This window comes from Panthera leo, chromosome C2 (assembly GCF_018350215.1).
Source record: "Panthera leo isolate Ple1 chromosome C2, P.leo_Ple1_pat1.1, whole genome shotgun sequence".
NCBI classification, from domain to species: domain Eukaryota; kingdom Metazoa; phylum Chordata; class Mammalia; order Carnivora; family Felidae; genus Panthera; species Panthera leo.
The window spans coordinates 150,203,995-150,225,789 of record NC_056687.1 but is presented as its reverse complement, the minus strand read 5'-3'; the positions used below and the strand labels follow the sequence as shown (position 1 = coordinate 150,225,789).

At 48.2% G+C, this 21,795-nt stretch overlaps 1 protein-coding gene across 1 annotated transcript in view; it reads left to right on the top strand.

Annotated features, from left to right (window-relative positions):
* The first annotated feature begins 2,308 nt into the window (after window positions 1-2,308).
* ENTPD3 (ectonucleoside triphosphate diphosphohydrolase 3) overlaps window positions 2,309-21,795 on the top strand; it is a 38,308-nt gene continuing 18,821 nt past the window's right edge. Inside the window, exons 1-4 of the mRNA XM_042955957.1 lie at window positions 2,309-2,376; window positions 3,325-3,376; window positions 8,798-8,925; window positions 16,606-16,723. Coding sequence (XP_042811891.1) covers window positions 3,337-3,376; window positions 8,798-8,925; window positions 16,606-16,723 — 286 coding nt within the window. The 5' untranslated portion in view covers window positions 2,309-2,376; window positions 3,325-3,336. The remainder of the gene's footprint in view (window positions 2,377-3,324; window positions 3,377-8,797; window positions 8,926-16,605; window positions 16,724-21,795) is intronic.

Below are 21,795 nucleotides of genomic sequence, written 5' to 3'. Positions count from 1 at the left end.
AAGATTGTTAACTTTGTCTTCTTGCTTTGGTTTCATGCTGGAGGACGCTGTTCCTTTCCAAGGATCATAAAAATGTTCTCTTCTATTTTCTTAGGATAGTAAATCCTTTTTTACATTTAAACTTTTAATCTGACTAAAATCTAGTTTTGTCTGTGATGAGTAATTGGGATTTTTTTTCTCAATTCAGTTGAGAAATGTCATCTTTCAATCCCCTCTTTATGTTAAACTAAATCCCGTAGGCCATTAATCTGATATCAGCCTATCTCTTAAATTTTTTTTTTAACGTTTATTTATTTTTGAGACAGAGAGAGACAGAGCATGAATGGGGGAGGGTCAGAGAGAGGGAGACACAGAATCTGAAACAGGCTCCAGGCTCTGAGCTGTCAGCACAGAGCCCGACGTGGGGCTCGAACTCACGGACCGTGAGATCATGACCCGAGCCAAAGTCAGACACTTAACTGACCGAGCCACCCAGGCGCCCCAATATCAGCCTATCTCTTTTGTTCTTTAGATCTCTTGATATATTCTTGTACCCAAACCACCTGCTTTAATTACTGTAGCTTTATGTTATGGTTTGATATCTGGTAGTGCACATCTGTATTACTTTATAATCAGGAAAACCCATAACGGTTTACATATGTATGAATGTGTATGCACCTGTGGAGGGTTGATAGGGAAGTGTGTGTGTGTGTGTGTGTGTGTGTGTGTGTTCTTACACGTGGAAGGTTGGTGGAGAAGTGCCTCTGAATGACTAGGAGTAGTTTGGGACCTGCAAAGGAATTTGAGACAGTGCCAGGAGCAGAGTTTCCAGGGACATTTGGAAAATAAAGGAGACCATTGGGCCCTCAAAGGAGGTTGGTGCTCACATTTCCAAAGCCTCTAAATTGAGGGAAGCAAAGAGGAAAGCTGGCAACACGGACGGGTCTCTGTTATCTTTAGAACGAGCACCAACTGCATTTCAAAGCCCCTTAGGCCCAGGAACCTTCTCTCAGCTCCTGGGGAATCACTGAGGATCTTAAGGTCAGTCATTCACTCCATAGCCCAAAGTCACTGACCTCAGGTGTCAGTGCAGCATCAGCAGCTGTTTGTGGGTTTACGGCCCCGGGTGCAGAGATCAGCTCTCAGTCGTGTGTCTTGTCTCTCATTGGCACAAAGCTTTCAAAGAAAGTAAGTCTTGTAATTCAACAAGCATTCACTGATTGTCTGACATCCTCCTCGAAGACCCTCTACAAATCTCCCAGAAGGGCCCATTTCAAACAACTCAGAGTGACGGATGCTCCTACACACACACACACACACACACACACACACACACACACACACAAATGCACACGCCTAGCTTGGAGCCCTTGTCTCTGGGCTCAGAGGTCTCAAATGAGGGCATTCTTCTCTAAAGGGCCCCATAATAGTGGGTTTGGCCCCATCTGCACACGACAGGAAACCTAGTGGCACATAGGGTCTAGCTCTCCAGGAGAACAGGCAGACACAGCCCAGACCTTAGCTCTTCCTTCCAGGTAGTCTGGAGCCACTAGGAGGGGTGGTCAAACAGAAGCCCACTTAACCCTTTTGCTGGATCATTCCAAGAGTCCTTGAGGTCGCTGAGTAGAGCCAAAAGTCTGCCTGCTGCTGCATTAAAAACAGACTCCTGGGACATTTGAATCGCTGCATTTCTGTCCTGTTTGGCCTCTTCCAGGAAGAGCTTGCCCTGAATCATAACCTAATGATACCCATATAAAATGAGGTAGGAAAAACAGATAGATAAGAAAGGAAGAAATGAACTGCGGTGGGGTAGATCATTGCTGAGTAACCAGTGAGGGGGTCCTTGGGCAGGGTCACCCTAGTTCTTCTAAAATACATGCCAGGAAACGTCTCTGTATTACTTTCCTCCCCTGGCCCAAGTGACTCAGGGACCGGGGTGCCTGCTGGCCTCACGCTCAACACTACGGGTGTTTACCGGCTTCCACTGCACGGAGAGATGGGGCACAGGGCTCACCTGTGCGCACCCGCGAGGCGCTTTCCGTGGCCCCACTCCCCCTCCACTTGGGCTTGGGGTGAGGGTGGAGGAAACCGAAAGAGAGGTCCAAGCGTTCTTGGCCTTGACGTTGACGGAAGAGGGGGTCGGACAGTCGACACCCTCCTCACCTTCTCCAGGTAGCGCTGGCGGGGCGGGGACGGAGGGCACTGGAAGAAGTGTGTACGAAAGGTGCTGGGCCTTGACCCCGCCGAGGGGGCGGCGCCGGGCCGCGGCGGCCCCGCCCCCGGCCCGCGCAGCCCCGCCTCCCCCGCCTCCCCCGCCGCCGCAGAGCCTCCCGCGAGCTGGCGGCCGGCGGCCACTGCGGCAGCGCAGCTCGCCCTCCGCCGAGCGTCCGCGCGCAGGTGAGGACCGGGGACCCCGCGCCCCCGCCGCCGAGGGAGGCGCTGGAAGCTTCGTGGCGCTGGGCGCTGGGAGGGAAGGAGGCGAAATCGGATTCCGCAGAGGCAGGGAGGGAGGGACCGAAGGACGCGCGCCCCAACCTTCGGGCGGCGGGGAGGGGTCCGTGCCAAGCGGGGAGAGGTGGCCGCGTCTTCCCCGAGCGCATCTGTGGGCCCGGAGATGCGCCGGCGCGCAGAGAGCCTGGCTGCGCGGAGACGCAGTTCCAGAGCGGGGCCTCCCAGATCCTGGGGCGCCGGAGCCGGGGGGCCCTGGATCCCCTTGCAGTTGGTTCCAGCCGGCAGCTAAAAATAAACCTCCCGGGGCTTCCAGGGGCGACTCCAAGTTCACGGGTCACCGACCCCCCACAGGAACCTGCCCTGCTGCTGTGAGTTGGAGAGCCCTGCCTCAGCCCTGTGAATGTTACCAGAAGGTGGAAGATTCGTTCTGCCCAGGGCGGTGTGCACAGGTGGAAAAATCTGCAGGAAGTGATTGACTTCTTCTCTGAAGATTTTCAGTTTAAAATTTGGGCAGACCCGGTCTTTTCCTCGCGTCTGGGGAGGGGACGCTAGAATTTCAGCCGAGCTTTGGGTCTGGGGCCGAAGATCTTAGGTGTCTGTGTCCCCCGGAAGGTTTTGATTTGGAAGAAGTGAAGTGGGTTGGAAAGCGGGTTTTGCTTTGTGATGGGCTTTTCTGCTGGGACCAGTGAGATTCCTTTGCTAAAGGTAATCATAGCCTTTCTATCTGAAAAATAGGATTAAGAGGCAGCTGCGTGGCTTCCACATCACCCCCCTCCTGCCCCCCGGACAGATGTTCTTTAGTGGCGCCCCCAAATTGGGTTTGACACTGCACTTTTGGGGAACTGAAGTCAGGGTCCACGGACACACTGTCATTCTGTGTTCTCTCACCTACAGTTGGGAGGAAAGATGTTCACTGTGCTGACCCGCCAACCCTGTGAGCAAGCAGGTTAGTATCTCCGAACAGGCAGCAAGTGTGATATTGACAAGGCACAATCCCGGCTTCAGCCCCCAGTGTTTTAACGCCTGTCCCCTGCCAATGACTTTAAGGTCTTTGGTTTGAGCCTCAGTTGCTCGCCAGGCTTTCACCACCAGGCATGCCTCAGGTGGAAGTAAGGCTTTCCATCAAAGTTAACACAAAACGAGGACTAACGTAACGTGCATGTTTTGCTTAAATGGTGTTTCCGGGTTGCATAATCCACTAATTTGGCCCTTTGTGGTTTCCCTTACCAACCTGTGTGTGAAGGTTTGCCTGAGAGTATTGTTGATTCTGTGATGAGTTGCGAGGTACTCAGATCACTCCTCTACTTCCACCCAAGTGTTGCTGCTGGCACAGCACCTACGGCACCCGGCGCTCCCCACCCCACCCTAGGTCAGCGTTGTTACCCCTGACACCGGAGGCACATGTGCAGAACTCTCACACACCCGCTTGCAAGCTTGCCCTGCCTGCCTCTGGAGTATGTTTTGCGGTTGTTCGTGTAGAAGCCCAGAAGGGTCTGGCCTCTCTACTCTCAGGTAGACCCCTTGTAATTACGGGGTTTGTTCACTCCTAATGACAGCACAGCTCTGGGCTGTATCCCCTAAATGAATGAGACCTGGTCTGGTCCATTTTGCCTTGTGATACGCTTTTCTGCTGGGGCAAAGTTCTGCTTAAGGGTAATCATAGCTTTTTACCTGAAAACTGCTGAGGCGAAGGACTGGGGAGTCCAGGGTGGTCAGCCACTGCTCACGTATCACCCCCCTCCCTGCCCTGGACAGATTATCCTTAGTTGCGTCCCAAGACTGGGCATTCTTGTCTTCCAAAACGATATGATTTTAGGATAGTAGAAGCAGTTTATACAAACCTTTTTCTGTAGAAGGAAATTGTACCTAAAGAGCTAATTTACTTTGATTTCCAGGTTTTCCCCCAAAATGCTTTCAAATTTTAACACATATGCTGTAATACCACACATCAGGCTAACTTGTTACACTGTTTAATTTAGCAAATTAAAGTTCTCCCGTGTCTTGTTAGGGGGCCGGAAAGTGCCTTAAACCTGTAAAGCTGACACTGACATGTGACATATTCTTTAAATGTTGATGCAGACTCATGTCCGCGGATAAACTGGTTTCTGGCTAGTTCATGTACTTTTATCTGGAATCACAGAAAAGTGATCTGGGACCCATTTAGAGGCTCTGAAGGTCAACTTCACAGTGGCTGGCCTCCCTCCAGTTGCTGTCACATACAATTCTGCAGTGAGTAACTTTAGGTACAAGTCATTTTGCATGCACGGGGCTAGTTCCGTGGCATAAATTCCCAGAAGTGGGATTGCAAGTCAGATGGCACACACCTCTGGAACTTTGATAAACATTGACAAACCACCCTCCGTTGATGGTGTGCCGGTCTACACTCCCAGTGACAAGGTAGGAGAATTAGGTGTTGGGTGACCATCTTGAGTAACAGGAAGTGTCTGTACCTCAGGGAAATCAGAATGGGCGAAGAGAGTTGGCTGTTCTGAGCTACAGAGATGCACTACGTGACTGGCCTTGCCAGCTACTCAGTACTGTGATATAATCGGATATTGAGACCGAACCTAATTCTATACAGTTTTATACACATGCCCTTTTTTCTTTCCAGAAAAATGTCTCCTAGAAACAACGAAGAAGCAAAGCCTGGGTTATATGATCTACAAGTAAATGTTCTAGAATAGGAACACACGTGGCTATAGAACACTTGAAATGTAGCTAGTGAGACAGAGGAACTGAGTTTTTGATTTTATTTTAATTCGTCTACATTTATTTTTTTTTAATGGTTATTTATTTTTGAGAGACAGAGAGAGACAGAACACGGACAGGGGAGGGGCAGAGAGAGAGGGAGACACAGAATCCGAAGCAGCCTCCAGCTGTCAGCACAGAGCTCCACACGAGGCTCGAACCCAGGAACCGTGAGATCATGACGTGAACCAAAGTTGGATGCTTAACTGACTGAGCCACCCAGGTGCCCCGATTAATTCATCTACGTTTAAATGCCCAATTGGTGATGTTTACAGCAGCACTTTCAACAATAGCCAGATTACAGAAAGAGCCCAAATGTCTATCAACACATGGATGGATAAAGAAGATGTGGTTTATATATACAATGGAATACTGCTTGGCAATGAGAAAGAATGAAATCTGGCCATTTGCAACAACATGGATGCAACTGGAGGGTGTTATGCTAAGTGAAATAAGTCAGAGAACGACAGATACCATATATTTTCACTCGTGGGGAACTTGAGAAACTTAACAGAAGGCCACGGGGGATGGGAAAGGGTAAAAATAGTTACACACAGAGGGGGAGGGAGGCAAACCATAAGAGACTCTTAAATACAGAGAACAAACTGAGGGTTGATGGGGGGTCAGGGAGAGGGGAAAATGGGGGATGGGCATTGAGGAGGGCACTTGTTGGGATGAGCACTGGGTGTTGTATGTAGCGATGAATCATGGGACTCTACCCCCAAAACCAAGAGCACACTGTATACACTGTATGTTAGCTAACTTGACAATGTTAAAAAAAAATTAAAATTAAATAAATAAATAAATAGAATGCCCAATTGGTAAGAGACATATTGGGATTATCTGAATCCAGTGATCCTTCTGTGATGCTAGTGTTTATCATATTTCAGCCAATTGGGTATCACCATTGACATTTATGTCATAGTTTTACCAAGACTATTATTTAGTGAATATTTTTTTTAATTTTATTTTTGTTAATTTACATCCAAATTAGTTAGCATATAGTGCAACAGTGATTTCAGGAGTGGATTCCTTAATGCCCCTGACCCATTTAGCCCATCCCCCCTCCCACAACCCCTCCAGTAGCCCTCTGTTTGTTCTCCATATTGAAGAGTCTCCTCTGTTTTGTCCCCCTCCCTGTTTTTATATTATTTTTGCTTCCCTTCCCTTATGTTCATCTATTTTGTCTCTTAAAGTCCTCATATATGTGAAGTCATATGATATTTGTCTTTCTCTGACTAATTTCGCTTAGCATAATACCCTCTAGTTCCATCCACGTAGTTGCAAATGGCAAGATTTCATTCTGATCGCTGAGTAATACTCCACTGTATATATATGCCACATCTTCTTTATCCTTTCATCCATCGATGGACATTTGGGCTCTTTCCATACTTTGGCTGTTGTCGATAGTGCTGCTATAAACATGGGGGTGCATGTGCCCCTTTGAAACAGCACACCTGGATCCCTTGGATAAATGCCCAGTAGTGCAATTGCTGGGTCGTAGGGTAGTTCTTTTTTTAATTTTTTGAGGAACCTCCATACTGTTTTCCAGAGTGGCTGCACCAGCTTGCATCCTCAAGTCAATATTTTAATTGAATGCCTTTTTATGTTTAAAAAAAAAAAGTATAATTTATATACAGTGAAATGGATAGATCTTAAGTTGTGCCCCTAAATTGGGTACCCTTGTCTTCCAAAAGGGGATGTTTTTAGGATGGGACAATTTCTTTTTTTAATTTTTGTCATGTTTATTTATTTATTTTGAGAGAGAGAAAGAACACAAGCAGGGGAGGGGGGGGGGGAGAGAGAGAGAGAGAGAGAGGGAGAATCCCAAGCAGACTCCACATTGTCAGCACAGAGTCTGACACAGTGTTCGAACCCATGAACCGTGAGATCATGACCTGAGCCAAAATCAAGAATCAAACCAATTGAGACTCCCAGGCACCCCAGGATGGGGCAATTTATTGAAAAAAAAATTTTTTTAAGGGAAATTATACCTAAGGAGTGGTTTACTTTATTTATTTGTTTGTTTGTTTGTTTATTTTCTGCCCTGAGGAATTCTGTCAGTCTTTTATTTTTCTTAAACCTTTTTTTTAAAATTTCCCCCCAGAAGGGTTTACTTACTTACTTACTTATTTATTTATTTATTTATTTATTTATTTATTTAATATAACTTATTGTCAAATTGGCTAACATACAGTGTGTAAAGTGTGGAGCTGGTTACTTTAATTTTCACATTTTCCTCAAAGGACTTTGAAAGTTTTGATGAATTTTGACAAAAGCACACACCCATATACTCCACAATTCTGTGAAGATATGGGGCATTTCTATTACCCCAGACAGTGCTCCTGTGTTCCTTCCCGGGGAACCCCTGCCCCAGCCCTCTAGACTGTCACTGTTCTCATCTTAGTCACCTGCCTGTTTTAGAACTTCACGTGAATGGAATCATTTCGGTACAGAACGGTATTTGTTTCTTTCTTTAAAAAAAAAAAAAAAATCTGTTGCTACTGCATTTATGAAATTTCCATTAGCCCATACTGGTTTCTTACGACCCAAGTAAATATCTGCTCAACATGATCTAGTTAAGTGGGGCGCCTGGTTGGCTCAGTTGGTTAAGCATCCAATTTCAGCTCAGGTCATGATCTCATGGTTTGTGGGTTCGAGCCCCGCATCAGGCTCTGTGCTGGAGCTGGCTTTGGATTCTGTGTCTCCCCCCTCTCTCTGCCCCTGCCCAGCTCATGATCTGCCTCAAAAATAAATAAAGCATGAAAAACATTTTTTAAGTGATCTAGTTAAGCAATATTAGTTAATCATTAGTCCATTATGGTAATCATGTACCTTTATACAATACAGATATAATTATCTTTATTCAGAGGCTATGTATTTAGATGAAGATGATTCATATGCTTCTTCTTTTTGTTTTGTTTTGTTTTGTTTTGTTTTGTTTTGTTTTGCTTTGCTTTTAAATGAGTATAGTTTCCATGTTGTGATTAAACTACGAGTACCAGAGATGACATGACCCCTTTGGGAGTGAACACGTGGGTCTAGTGATTCTTTGTGAATGTAGGGGAGACCCTATACCTTCACTGAAGACACAGGAAAAATGGCTGAGGTTGACGTCTTACTGGAAACTCAAATATTTCAGAAATACATACATGTTACTGTTTCCTTGACAGTATGTCACTGAGTACTGAGCCTGATAATCATTGACTATATCTGAAGCGTAGTATTCATTTCTCTTTGTCTGATGTTATTTTTAAATGAAATATTATACCGCTGGCATTAATAGAAAACCCATATTTTTTCATCTACATTGAAGTAAATGTTATTGTAAAGCATCTCAGGGCTGACCGATAATATGCATAACACGTTTCGGGAGATACCAGGAAACTAAACCACGCACCCCTTCTCTGCAAATGGCGTTTTAGTTCCCTTTCTGGAGAAAAGATAAATGGGCTTTGGAGCCCAATCACTCCTCTGCCTCAAAAAGTCTTGGCCTTACTAAAGCCAGAGGAAGTGCTGTAGGCATGCAGTCGTGCACCCAGTCCTTGGATGCTACAAAGAAGGCCAGTGCCTTGTTCCTACTTTCCCCTCATGTGTCTTCTGGGTCTTTCCATTTTAGGCCTCAAGGCCCTCTCCCGAACCCCAGCCATCATCGCCTTGGTGGTCTTGATTTTGAGTGTTGTGGTGCTTGTGACCATCACACTCATCCAGTTTCACCAGAAAGAGGTCCTCCTTCCAGGACTGAAGGTAAGTGAAGGGATTGGCACTGAAGGGATGGGCTATGACGTCAGGTATTCTAAGGCCGTGAGTTAGAAGAAAACCCTTTACCCCATCTCCAGTGGGGGAAGACCCAAGGAAGAGCCCAAGGATCCTTGACATAAGACCCAGGGGAGAAGCTCTGGACATTCTGGCTTTGTGCTGTTTGACACTACAGATTGATAATGGTGACCCTTCTCCAAGGACCGTGTGGCCTTGCTTTGACTCCTGACTGTTGGAGCCCAAGCTAGTCCTTGTAGCCAAGGATTCCAGAAGGCTGCCAGAGATCTAGCAGCTTGTACATTTCCCAAGACCACACAACCCTGACCATGAGTGAAGACAGGGAGACCCAGCCTCCTCTTCTGGCCTGATCTGGTAAACAAGACATCAATGACTTGAAAAGGTCCCCTTGAGCTGTATTTGTGCAACCTCTCTTGAGTCTAAAAGTGTGCCATGATCCCTCTGACTCTTCCCCTTGAAAAATTACTCAGGCCCCGTGCTCAGTTTCAGAGGCTACTCTTAGCCCTTTTGATAAGTGCCCAAATGACCTCTCAAATGATGTCTGACAGTCTGAGAACCATATACATCACCCCAGCCTTGGATGTAAGGGTGATGGGAGGTGATCCTGTGCAAGACTGTCAGACAAAGGGGAAAAGAGTCCTTCAGTCATTTTGGGTAGAGGTTGGCAAAATTTTTCTGTAAAGAGCTAAGTACTACATATTGAGACTTTAAAGGTCATTATAGTCTCTGTCACGTATCTTTTTTTGTTTGTTTCTTTCCTATGACTCTTTAAAAATGTACAAACCCTTCTTAGCTATAGGGCCATAGGAGCCAAGAAAACCAACTGTTATTTGAATCTCATTTAGCCTTTACCCTTGATCTCAAGAATCCTGTCTACATCTTCCTGCTCTTAGTGACTATTCAAAGGCTGTATTTGAAATAGAAGTTTTTTTTTAATTTTACAAGATAAAAAAGAAACTAATATTGCCTCGGCTGTGTGGGTGAGTTAGACCCACCATTCTGAGGCTGCTCTTCTGAAGGATCAAAGTAAAACTCCTTTAGATGATGGCATTTGGTTCTTTTATAAGACATTTTACTTAAGAATCTCAGTCCGCCCCCCCCCCCCCACTCCAGGGGCGCCTGGGTGGCTCAGTCGGTTAAGCAACCGACTCTTGATTTCAGCTCAGGTCATGATCTCACGGTTCATGAGATCAAGCCCCGAGTTGGGCTCTGCGCTGACAGCATGAAGCCTGCTTGGGATTCTCTCTGCTTCTCCCCTGCTCATTCTTTCTCTCTCTCTCTCAAAATAAATAAACTTAAAAAGATCTCAGGCCCCCATGAATAACATGAAGAAAAAAAAAAAAAAAAACCTTATGCAACTGTCCAGTGACGAGAGAAAACCAAATTATCTGGTTGTCTAAAGACAATAGCCAAGGCCAAGAGAAGCCATTTTCCCAACCTCCGGGCACTGTCTTCTTCTCTAAACTGCATAAAATCAGGATTGCAACCAGGAGAATCACCATCTCCTTATGCTTTGTAAACTTTTCAGCTTGGTGAGCACTTTTCCCTGAATTATCTCATGTAACCCTTGTGGCAGCGATAGCAGGGGGACAAAGCAAGCATTGTCACCCCCACTTTGCAAGTGAGGAACCATGGGTTTGGCCAGTGGATGGCAGGACGGGAACTGAAACCTTGTCCCTCCTGTTCCCAAGGCCAGGGCTTTCTTCACTACCTCCCTCCTCTCCCTGATCCTAAGTTCAGAATGAGGGACCCAGGAGGAGGTACTGACCTTGACTAGAGAACTTATCCTCCTTTGCACAGGAGGGATGGGTGGGGGAGGGTGGGTGCAGATGCAGGAAGGCTTGCTGAACGGGGGGATGGAAGTACCCCCCAATTGGGGCAAGACTAATGCCACTCTTAAACCCCAGGAACCACTCTTACACCCCATATTTCAGAGGAACCAGCTCTAGCTGTATTCCAGGTTTATCTCTCTCCATGGCGCAAGGGAATGTGCCCACCCAGAGTCATGCGTCCCCTTCTAGAATGTGCTGTGGTGCCTGAGACTCCAGAAGCCAGGGTCTGTGTGGACCTCCTCCTGAGGACCGGCCTCACCAGTGATCTGAGGGGTGGCAAAGGGGCAGCCATTTGCAGGAAGTGTAGACAGGGCGTGGATATGGGGTCGGAGCTGTCCCACCTTCTATAGTCAGCATACAGGTGCGTGAGGCTCTTTGCTCTGTGGATTTGCCAGGGGTGTGGGGTGAGGACGGGTGGAAGTTTGGAGGGAGAGTAAAAGTCTTCATTTAAAAAATTTTCTCTCAGGCCCTGCAGAAGTTTGGGATGGGTTGGTTAAGGCAGTTGACAGCCGCTAGCTTCCACTTGTTCTAGGAGGTAAGAGGGAAGTCCTCTGTTCATACTGGAGAGGCGTGGAGGGATTAGAAGAGTAGAAGAGGAAACTGAGTAGAGAAAAGTAGACCCCAGGGCAGTAAGGAGGCTACCATTGAAAGAGAGGACCACACATGTCTCAGGCTCCTGGGTCAGGTGGGTTCCCCTGATCAAAGATGTGAGTGAAAGCAGGCCATCTGGGAATGACCCGAGGAAACACAGGTAGGGGGTGGGAGGTGAGACAGGAGGGAAGGCGGCCCCTGGAGGGCCTGCCACCCAGCAGGTTACCACCGTGGGCAGTGGGGGCTCAGTCCTGGGGAGGACTCTCAGTCTGGGAGCCAGTGTAAAACTCATCCCCAGGTGAGTCCTCTACCAAAGGGCATCTGGAACACCCGCTTCGCGGGTATCCCACTCAAGGACATACTTACACGACCAACTTCCACTAGTCATTGGCGGAGTGGCTGCTCCCTGGGAGACGCTAACCCCCTCGTATCTCTGGCACGCTGCATGCTCAGGGGGGTTCGGCCACTAGAGAAAGGCTTTAGACGCGTGGAAAGCGCATGGTTGGACAGCACAGCGGTAAGGCCTGAGGAGTGTGGGCAGGGAACCCTCCAGGACTATTCCACGTGGATATGATTACTCACGGGTGAGAACGGAGGAGCAGAGAGGGTGGGTCGCTTCTCACCGTTGCTCGCACTGGAAACGGCAGACGTGGGACCTAAGAAACAAAAGAGAACAGAAAATAGGGCCTCGAACGAGGGTTTAGAAGGACCAGAAGCACCACGCTCGCCAATTAGCAGACAGTTCGTTCAAAGAGGGGATCTGTAATCTGCTCAGAATCGCGCTGCCAGGCCCCGGTCACAGTTGCAGGGGACAAGAGGTTGTATAACCCTGGAATGTTGACTCAGAGGACTCCTTCTGCTTAGCTGGGTGGATTAAATGTGAGAAAAGACAGATGTTCTGAGCCGGGGGTACCGGGAGCAGAACGGCCACCTGAAAGAACATTCCACATGCAGCCCTTCTCAGGTTGAGGACAAGCCTCTTGTGTTTGGCTCTTCGGTGTGTGCCAGGGGTGGGAAGGGCACTTGTGGAAGTGAAGCTGAATGAATTCAAGGGCTTTTACGTTGTGATGTTTGTGTTTTCATAACCTTGAACGTTGTTTTGCCTCTGTGTAAAAATGACAGCTGGTTACCAGAGCCGGCTCCACAATGGCCTTTTGGGGGGGGGGGGGCTGGAATTTTCCTTAAGACCCTAATGAAAGGTCATGATAGCTGGCTATTACATGCAACCTTGGCTTACCTAACCGTGGTCTATCGGAGTTTAAGAGCAGAAGTATCAAAACTCAGTCAAGGGTCAACGCGTGCCCAGTGCCATTTTCATTGTTGCTGGTCCAACCTGCTCCACCAGCCTGAAGGGTAAACATGGTGGCATCACTTCTGTTTTTCACTCGGCCCCCCACCTGCTTCCTTCTCATGAAGTCCAATCTCTTCCTCTCGAGACTTCTCCCTCCCCAGCCCCAATCACAACTGTCTAGAAGCCCTGGAGTTTCTCAGTCCAGGATGATCAGTACCCCATTGCCGCTGCCCCTTGCGGCCACAGGACATCAGTGTCCAAGAGGGGCCTACGTAGTCCCGCTCAGGTCCCATGAGATCGCCGTATTGGGTCACACTCCCGTGCTTGGCCGCTATTCTCCAAAGCACAACCACGAGACCAGGCTGTGCTAAAACCATTCCCTTGTAGGGGCACCTGTGTGGCTCCGTCGGTTAAGCGTCTGACTCTTGATTTTGCCTTAGGTCATGATCTCATGCTGCGTGGGTGTAAGCCCCGCCCTGGGTCTGCGCTGACAGTGCAGAATCCGCTTGGGATTCTCTCTCTCCCTCTCTCTCTCTCTCTGTCCTTCACCACTTGCATTCTCGGTCTGTCTCTCAAAAACAAACAAACAAACAAACATTCCCTTGTAACCCTCATTGGTTATCAGTCATCAGCCGGGATCTCTGGTGCCTTGTGGCCCTCCCTGGTTACCCCTTAGAGAGCGAAAGTTGGATAATTAGTTTCTTCCTTTCCAGACAGGTGTGGCTTCTTCATCACATCGGTCCACCTCCTCTGTAGTCAGATCTGCACACTACTTAGCTACAAGCTTGCTTTTGAGGGACTTTTTGTCTGAACAAAGAAAGTCTGCTCTACGCACCAGGCATCTTTTTTTTTTTTTTTTTTTGAGAGACAGAGAGAGAGAGAGTGTGCATGTGAGTGGGAGAGGGGCAGAGAGAGGAGGGGGGAAGAGGATCTGAAGCAGGCTCCGAGCTGATGGCAGAGAGTCCAAGGCGGGGCCCGAGCTCACAGACTGTGAGATCAGGACCTGGGCCAAAATTGGGTGCTCGACCGACTCCCTACCGAGGCACCCTAGGCACCTCATTACTAAACAGTCAACCCTGTTAGACCTGGTTTCCTTGGAACTCAGTGAAAGCATGGGGGCTGTGTGTAGAGGTCTGACGGCCAGTTAGAACCAAGCTCGGGCCCAAGTCTGTGACTGTGGGCAATGATTTACCTCTGTGAGCCTCAGTTTCCCCATGTGTCGAGTGGGAAGGATGACCACACCTGCCCTGTAGATGCAACACTAAAGCACCTTGGGCAATGCCTGGCATATTAGAAGTGCCCCACAAATGTGTATTACTGCTAGGATCCCTCTTGTTATGCCAAGAGGGATGATGATGGTGATGGCCATGGATGATGATGACAGTGCCAATAACAAATCTAAGAAAACTGTTCTTACGACTTTTGCTTTTGTTAGAAGCTCACACATCCCTTAAGTTTTGGATCATGGGCTTCTCCCGGAAGACCGTTTCCTTTCGGTTAACCCACTGAGTGTGTCTCCGGTTCTACGTTCAAGCCACGTTCTTTTCTGACACTGCGTTGGACAGGGGGTTGCTCACTGCCCAGCTGAACTGAATGAAATCAGTCCCCATCCCACCCACTCCATCAAACCACATTGAGTTCCGCTGATTTAGGTAAGGGAGCTCTCGAAAAGACCAACTTTTCCACTTTGGAAAACGTCAGCGAACAGTGGTGGGGTGGATACCTAGTCCTCAGGAGTAGCCCCGGGCTCAGGGCTGGTCCCTGTCAGCACATCCGGCAGGTGCCCGAGGGGAGGGCCAGCTGCTCCCACCTTGGTGAACATTGGATGCCAGCTGGGATGACGATGATCGTGAAAATGGCCCTTCTTCCTCCTTCCTGAGCTTGGCGCAGCAGCCCCAAGCCTCCTTCACAGGGAAAACGCACTCTTTGTGAAGAGCTGGGATCCAGAAGATCTGGGAAGGGTGGGGACCCTGCAGAGTGGTTGCTCACGTGTGCTCCCTCCTGTAGTCAGGACCCGGTGTGGAGGGGCCAGGGGCCGGTGCTGGGCTGGTGGGGGGTCGGCAGCAGGAGGGAGGAGAGAAAGCGGACTGGTAGGGAGGCTCAGATCGCTTGAGTGCCCGGTTTCCTTCAGTGCCACCTGTGCGTTATCTCCGGGTGAGCAGGCTGTGAACAATGCCTTCCTTGTTCCCCCGGGGGGTGTCACGTCAGGATCCCCGTCAGCATTCGTCAGACTGAAGGCTGAGATTAGCAGGGTGTCTAAGTTCAAATACCGACGGACGCAGGATGTTCCGTCTCAATATAATGGGAAAGCTGCGATTGAGGAACTAGGGCCACCCGTTTTTATTCGGTCCCCTTGTTTCAAATGAAACAAGCGTTTGTTGACAGTAGAAAGCTGGAGCCCTCCCAAATGGCTAGCATCAGGGAATTGGTTAAATGGATTATTGTACATCTCACGGAAGAGGTGGGGAATGTATTGAAAGCGATATCAGTATTTTTATTGGCGGCGAGAGATGTACACGATACACTTTTTATGTAAGAACAGAGCGTTGGAAAAGTCTACGTGCAGTGTAATCCTGGGTTGAATTGAAAACATATGTGTGACCGCATTTTCATATATGTAGCTGTATGCACAGGCGGCCATTAGAAAAGATATATAACAAGGTGTTATAACAATGGTGGGATTTGAGGGGTGTTATTTACTTCTCTTTCCTCTGGTCTTTGTGGTTTTGTTTATTTTGCTTTGTTGATCTTTCCATATCGCCTGTGTTTATTGAGCAGCCACGAGTGTTAGGCATAGGGTCTGTTTACTTCTGCAAGTTAAGTTGTCTGCCCACGAGGAAACCCAGAGACGTTAGGCCTCTTGCTACCTAGGGTCTCAAAGCAAGCAAGCATCCATCTGAGTTCGACCTGCTTCCAGAACCCAAATTCATCTTCCTCCCTGAGACCAGCTAGCTTAACCCAACAGCAGTGGAATTGGAGAAAAGCTCCAGAAGCCTCCACTGCCCTGGGCTGACTCCAGGCCCACGCACATACTGACCTAGGTCAGCATTACTCATTCCAATCCCCGTAGGCTGCTAACGCATGCCCTTTCCTGCTCAGGCTTGGTCCAGGGCCTGGGCTGGGCCACACCCTCAGGGGAGGAAGCTTCCTGGTGCCTGCCTCAAGGTGGGGACATCGTCCAGGACTCCTAGCCTGCTCTCCTGAGCACAGCTAGTCCTAGCACTGCTCTGGCAGACCCCCCTGTCTGTCCATGTACCGTGTTACCAAAGGGGGACAGTATGTCAACGTTAGTTGGCATTTTGGGGTTTTTCTCCTTAATTGTGAATACCTTCATTCTGCAGGCCAGTGCGGGTATTGACGTGTGTCACCCTTGTGAGAATTTCCTATATTTACTTCAGTCTTATTGGCCTGGAAGTTTGAAGAACAGAGGGCAGCAGGCGACTATTTTCATTTCCCTCCTGAGGCCCAGGTGGCTTCTGTCCCCCACCTCAGAGGTCTGGAAGAGGAAGAATCAGGGAACAAGTAAGATCCTCGGAGTATTAATTTTCAACCTTGGCTGCATATTGGAATCACCAAGAGAGCTTTAGAAACTGCGGATGCCTGGGTCCACTCCCGGAGATTCTGATTTAATGGGTCTGGGATGTGGCCTTGGCCCTGAGAGTTTCCAAAACTCCCCAAGTGATCCTAATGTGGGCCAAGAGTGAGAACCATGCCCCAGAACACCTGACCCACCCCACCCCCATCCCCTTCCCCCACAGCCCAAGGAGACAAAGTTGGTTTGGAGAAACTCGGTTTTTTCCCTTGGTCAGCCCCTCCCCAAATGAAGCAGTGTGGATTACCCTCTGGAGAATATTCGGGGTTCTCGGTGGCCCATTGGAAAAGAGTCCTCAGAGAGGCCCAGCCCATTTCTGACTCTCCCTTCCCCCTTTTGTTCAGTATGGAATCGTGCTCGATGCCGGGTCTTCCAGAACCACCGTCTACGTCTATCAGTGGCCAGCGGAGAAGGAGAATAATACTGGAGTGGTCAGTCAAACCTTCAAGTGTAGTGTGAAAGGTAAGGCCCAGACTGTGTGCGGGAGGCCCAAAGGGAAGCAAGGGAGAGTCCTAAGGGCCTTCGGAGGCCTGGAGGGATCCCAAGAAGCTGCCTGGAGGCAGGAATGAGCACTGCACTGGGCATCAGGAACATATGTCATCCAATGGTAGTGGCACTCCCCATCCATGCAGTGACCTTGGGCCAGTCACCCCCTTCCTCTGGGCTTCAGTTTTCTCATGTCTAAAACATGGCGGTGCGTGGTGTGAGATTTTACCCTGCCACATTTGCTCGAATGCTGACAGAAGGCACAAGTCTCCTGGGTCAGAACAAAGGATGGTTTCTTACTCACAGTAATAGCAGTAGGCAGAGTATCAGCATTTTCTTGTGCTGGTTCTCTGAGTTTCACTTTGCACCAGGTGATGTAAGGAGGGCCAGATAGTATCTGCTCGCACGGTGGGTCGTATTACAGAAGAGGAACCCCGAGATTAGGGAATCTGAGACATTTATAATGCCTGCCTCTTGATCTGGGGGGGAAACACTGTCTCTATCTTCTGAGCCTTGAAAGTATAATCCGGAGCAAAGGCAGTCGGGGCTTCTGCTCGTAGGACATGCAGAAACATGAGGGAGTCGTGGAAAATTGTATTCCAGTAGGGGAATTGTATTCTAATTGGCCATGTATGTCAGGGTGGGGGTTGGCGGTGGTAGAGATAGATGGACAAGGCATAACCAGCTGGCCATGGCTCGGGTCCAGTAAAGCTTGATTTATAGACCCTGAAATTTTGAATTTCATATAGTTTTCAAGTGTCACAACATAGTCTTTTAATTTTTTCCCTAGTATTTAAAATTGTAAAAACGGTCTTAGCCCACGGGCTGTACAAAAAAAAAAAAAAAAGGTGATGAACTGGATTCGGCCTGAGAGATGCCCACCCTTGAGACAGAACATTCTCGGCATCTTTAATGGCCCTCCACAACATAGCCTGAATTTTACATTCACTGTTTCCTTTGTCCTTCTTACAGTTTCATCCTTATGCGTTTAGTTTTTCCTGTTTTTGAAAGCGGGATCAAACATGTATACACATAAATGGAGTCAACATTTATTCTGTAATTTGCTTCGTTGACGGACATCGGGTTTTTAAGATCCATCTGTGTGAATAGGGAGGAGAGGAAGCTCATACGTTCTTCCCTGTTGATGGGCATTTGTGTTTCCATGATTATGGAAGGGATAAGGTTGAGTATGTTTATATTTTAATTTACTTATAACATTATAAGTTATAAATATGCTTATGTATTTTATATTTATATGTCACATGACCATTTCTGGTTTTGTGAAATTCCTATTCTTGACTTTTTCTCATTACTCATTGGGGTTCTTTTTTTTTTTTTTTAAGGTTTATTTATTTTGAGAGAGACAGAGCGTGAGTGGGGGAGGGGCGTAGAGAGAGGGAGACACAGAATCTGAAGCAGGATCCAGGCTCTGAGCAGTCAGCATGAGCCCACTGTGGGGCTCGAAGGCATGAACTGTAAGACCATGACCTGAGCTAAAGTCGGTCACTTAACCGACTGAGCCACCCAGGCACCCCCGGAGTTCTTTATACATATTGTGAATATGAGTGCCAGCTAGCATTATTATTATGTTGTTCTCATATTTCCTCACAGCTAGTGATTTGTCTTTTTAAGTCTCTTCATTGTGTCTTTTGGTGAATAGAAGTTCTTTCTATGTAGGCACAATTATCAGTCTTCTCTTTTATGGTTTTGCTCTTGTGTATTTAAGAAATCCTTTAGCCTGAGATCATAAAGATATCCTTCAGTGAAAGTTTTGTAATCTTGTCTTTTACATTTAAGGTTTATTTATTTTTGAGAAGGGGGGGGAGAAAGAGAGAACGAGTGGGGGGAGGGGCAGGGAGAGAGGGAGACAGAGAAACCTGAGCAGGCTCCACACTGTCAGTGCAGAGCCCAGTGTGGGGCTCGAACCCACAAACCGTGAGATCATGACTTGAGCTGAAACCCAGAGTCAGACACTTAACCGACTGAGCCACTCAAGTACCCCACAATTAAGTCTTTGGTACACATAACCAACCCCAGTTAGTGAGTGTGTGTCTGTGTGTGCCTTTTTATTCTCTTAAATGTATTTATTTAAATAACTTATTGTTTAAATAAATTATGTATTTAAATTCAAACACAGTGTAGTATTGGTTTCAGGAGTAGAACCCAGTGATCCATCCTTTATGTGTGTGCCTTTCTAAAAACCACCCTCTTCAGAGCATCATGATCTCTGACTTGGCCTGGAGCTTCCTGACCAGGATGTTAACACATCCTGAATGTGTTACTGAGGTATACCCTCAGCCCACGGACAACAGGTTAGAGACCCTGGACCGGTTCCCCCGGCCCCAAGCAGCCTCCTTCATTTGCCTCCATGATCTGCCCAAAGATAATCATCTCTGGGGGTCATGGCATTGAAAAAGCTGGGAAGCAGAATTAGCCTTTCCCACAGGGAGACTAACAGAGATCTTTGAATAACAGGGTGAATTCTGATCATCTGCCTTTCAATGGAGGGCAGCCAGGAGCTCACCTACCCCGGTACCTAGGTGTCCAGGTTAGGTTGTCGATGAGCGGATATTGAGACAGAGTTTGGGATGCAAGGTAATTGTGAGAGATCCATACCTGTGGGGGGAAGGGGGAAGGAGGAGGACTGGCCAGAAAGAGAAGTCGTACTGCCACGTGGGCCTGACGGAGCTCCGGGCGATCAGTTATCTTGCATGGCCCAAATTGGCTGGGCTGCGACACCCCCGTTGCCCTCAGTTGTCGGATGGCGGCATCCTGGGAAGAGCAAGACGTTGAGCCAGGCAGCTGTCTGCAGCTAAGGCAAACCATGAAGGAGCTGACAGCGGAGACCCTAAGCCTTTATTTGAAGGGGCGTCTGCCTGGCCTCTCTCACAACGGGGCACTCGGATGTTTTCTGAGTACTGATTGCGTTGTTATCCACAAGACACGGGTGGCCACGGCCTTGCTCGGAGCTCAGCCAGAGATCCCCTCTCTGCTGTCCTCACTTCTGAGCCATCTCCTCCCCTTCAAGCGTGAAAGAGGGCAGCCGGATGTTCATTTTGAAAGGTGAGACCAGCCACTTCCAGAAAAGAGAGGGTCGTGTAGGGTAGTCGTTAAGACTTCACCTCATCCCTCCCGTGTGAGTTCTGGGATGTTTCTGACCTCTCTGAGTTTTGACCTCTTCATCTCTAAAATACGAAGCATGAGAATAGTAATGCCCATCCCCGGGGAATCATTTGAAGATTCAATGACGTGATATGTGCAAAGCAGGTAGCAAATGTGTGGCACGTGGTAAGCACTTAGTAAGTGTTAGCTGTTATTATTCATGGCACGGTTTAGAGCTCCTGGATATTCTTGCCACGAAGTTAGTCTGTCCCAGATCTGTCTTTAGACCCGGAGAGCAATTCAGCCAAGTCAGTCCTGATGATCTTCTGGCTGTAGGGGGAGATGTGACCTTCATGGGAGGGGCCCTTGGCCACCCAGGATGTGATTTAGGGGAGGGGCAGGGTCATGGAGCCCACACCGTATCCATAAATGAGTCTTCCCTTTGATCGTAGTAGCCTCGGGGATCCATATATATACTCCAAATGACCAGAAGACCACAAACTAAATCGCAAAATACAGAGTTGAAGTTTGGCAAGTGCCATCGCCTTGAAGACACGTGGCTTCTCCAAGGATAATTTGGGTTTCTGGTTTCCCAGTTGCAAATTTCCCAGGGCTCCCCTGCCTTGGCCAGTCTGAGGGGGTGGTGAACGCTTGCTTGCCCTGCAGTGTTTCCCGGATACCCAGGCTCTTGGAGATTTCTTTCTTGTGGGCGAGGAGGGACCTGGTGCGTATCATCACTCCTCACTTGCCGCTGTTTTCCTGAGTTCACCGGGTGCTGCCTTAGCTGCTGGTCCCCATGCTGGTGTCTGAAGCTCTGGCTGCTTGTCGTAAAGCCATTCCCTGGAGGGCACCGGTCCCCTACACGCCCCTCCTGTCTTTCGCGGTGTGCGGTTCTCAAGCCTGCTGCTATCTCCTCCCACAAAGGACATTCACGTGTTCCCTTTAAACCAGTGCTTGAACTCTACTGGGGCCTAAGTGTAGCCATCTCCTCCATTGAAATGCCTTAAGGAGTTGCTTTGGGGACCTGGCTATTACAGGTTTGAAAGCATCCTTTGCTTGGGTACATATCCTCGAGTAAGTTTTGTGTCATCTGTCCAGCCGCCTTTCTCCAGACTGGAATAGCAGTTCCAACCCTCCTTTCTTAGGGTTGTGAATCCCAGGATCCCATGAGCCCATGAGGCCATGAGCCCAATCCCGTCTTCCCTCTAGGAGGCTTATGGGACCTTATGCAAATAGGTCTCAGGTGACATGCTCAGATACCCCAAGTTTTGACATTCCAGCAAGGTTCCTAACCAGTCCCTTTCCAGAGACCAGCTCTGGCCGATCCAGATTGAACTGCATGATCCCCTTAGTATAGAGTTTCATACTGGTTTGAAAATCTCATTGACTGATTGATTGATTCATTTATTTCATAAATATGTATTGAGTGCCAACTGTTTGCTGGTAACTGTTCTTGACACTGGGGATTCCAAACTGAAATATACAGGGGCACCGGGCTGGCTCAGTCGGTGGAGCATCTGACTCTTGATCTTGGGGTCATGAGTTCAAGCCCCACGTTGGGCACAGAGCTTATTTAAAAGTAAATAAAAAATAGGGGCGCCTGGGCGGCTCAGTCGGTTAAGCATCCAACTTCGGCTCAAGTCATGATCTCACCGTTCATGAGTTCACGCCCCGCGTCGGGTTCTGTGCTGACAGCTCAGAGCCTGGAGCCTGCTTCCGATTCTGTGTCTCCCTTTCTCTCCCCCTCCCCTGCTCACGCACTCTCTGTCTCTCAAAAATAAACATAAAAACTTAAAAAAAATAGATAACAATAAATTAAAAATAAAAGATAAATAAATAGGTAAATAAAATATACAGTCTGTGCTGTTGTGGAACTTGCATTCGAATCGAGGCAATAGATCAGAAATAAATGGGTATGAAACACATCAGGGAGAAGTGCTGTACGG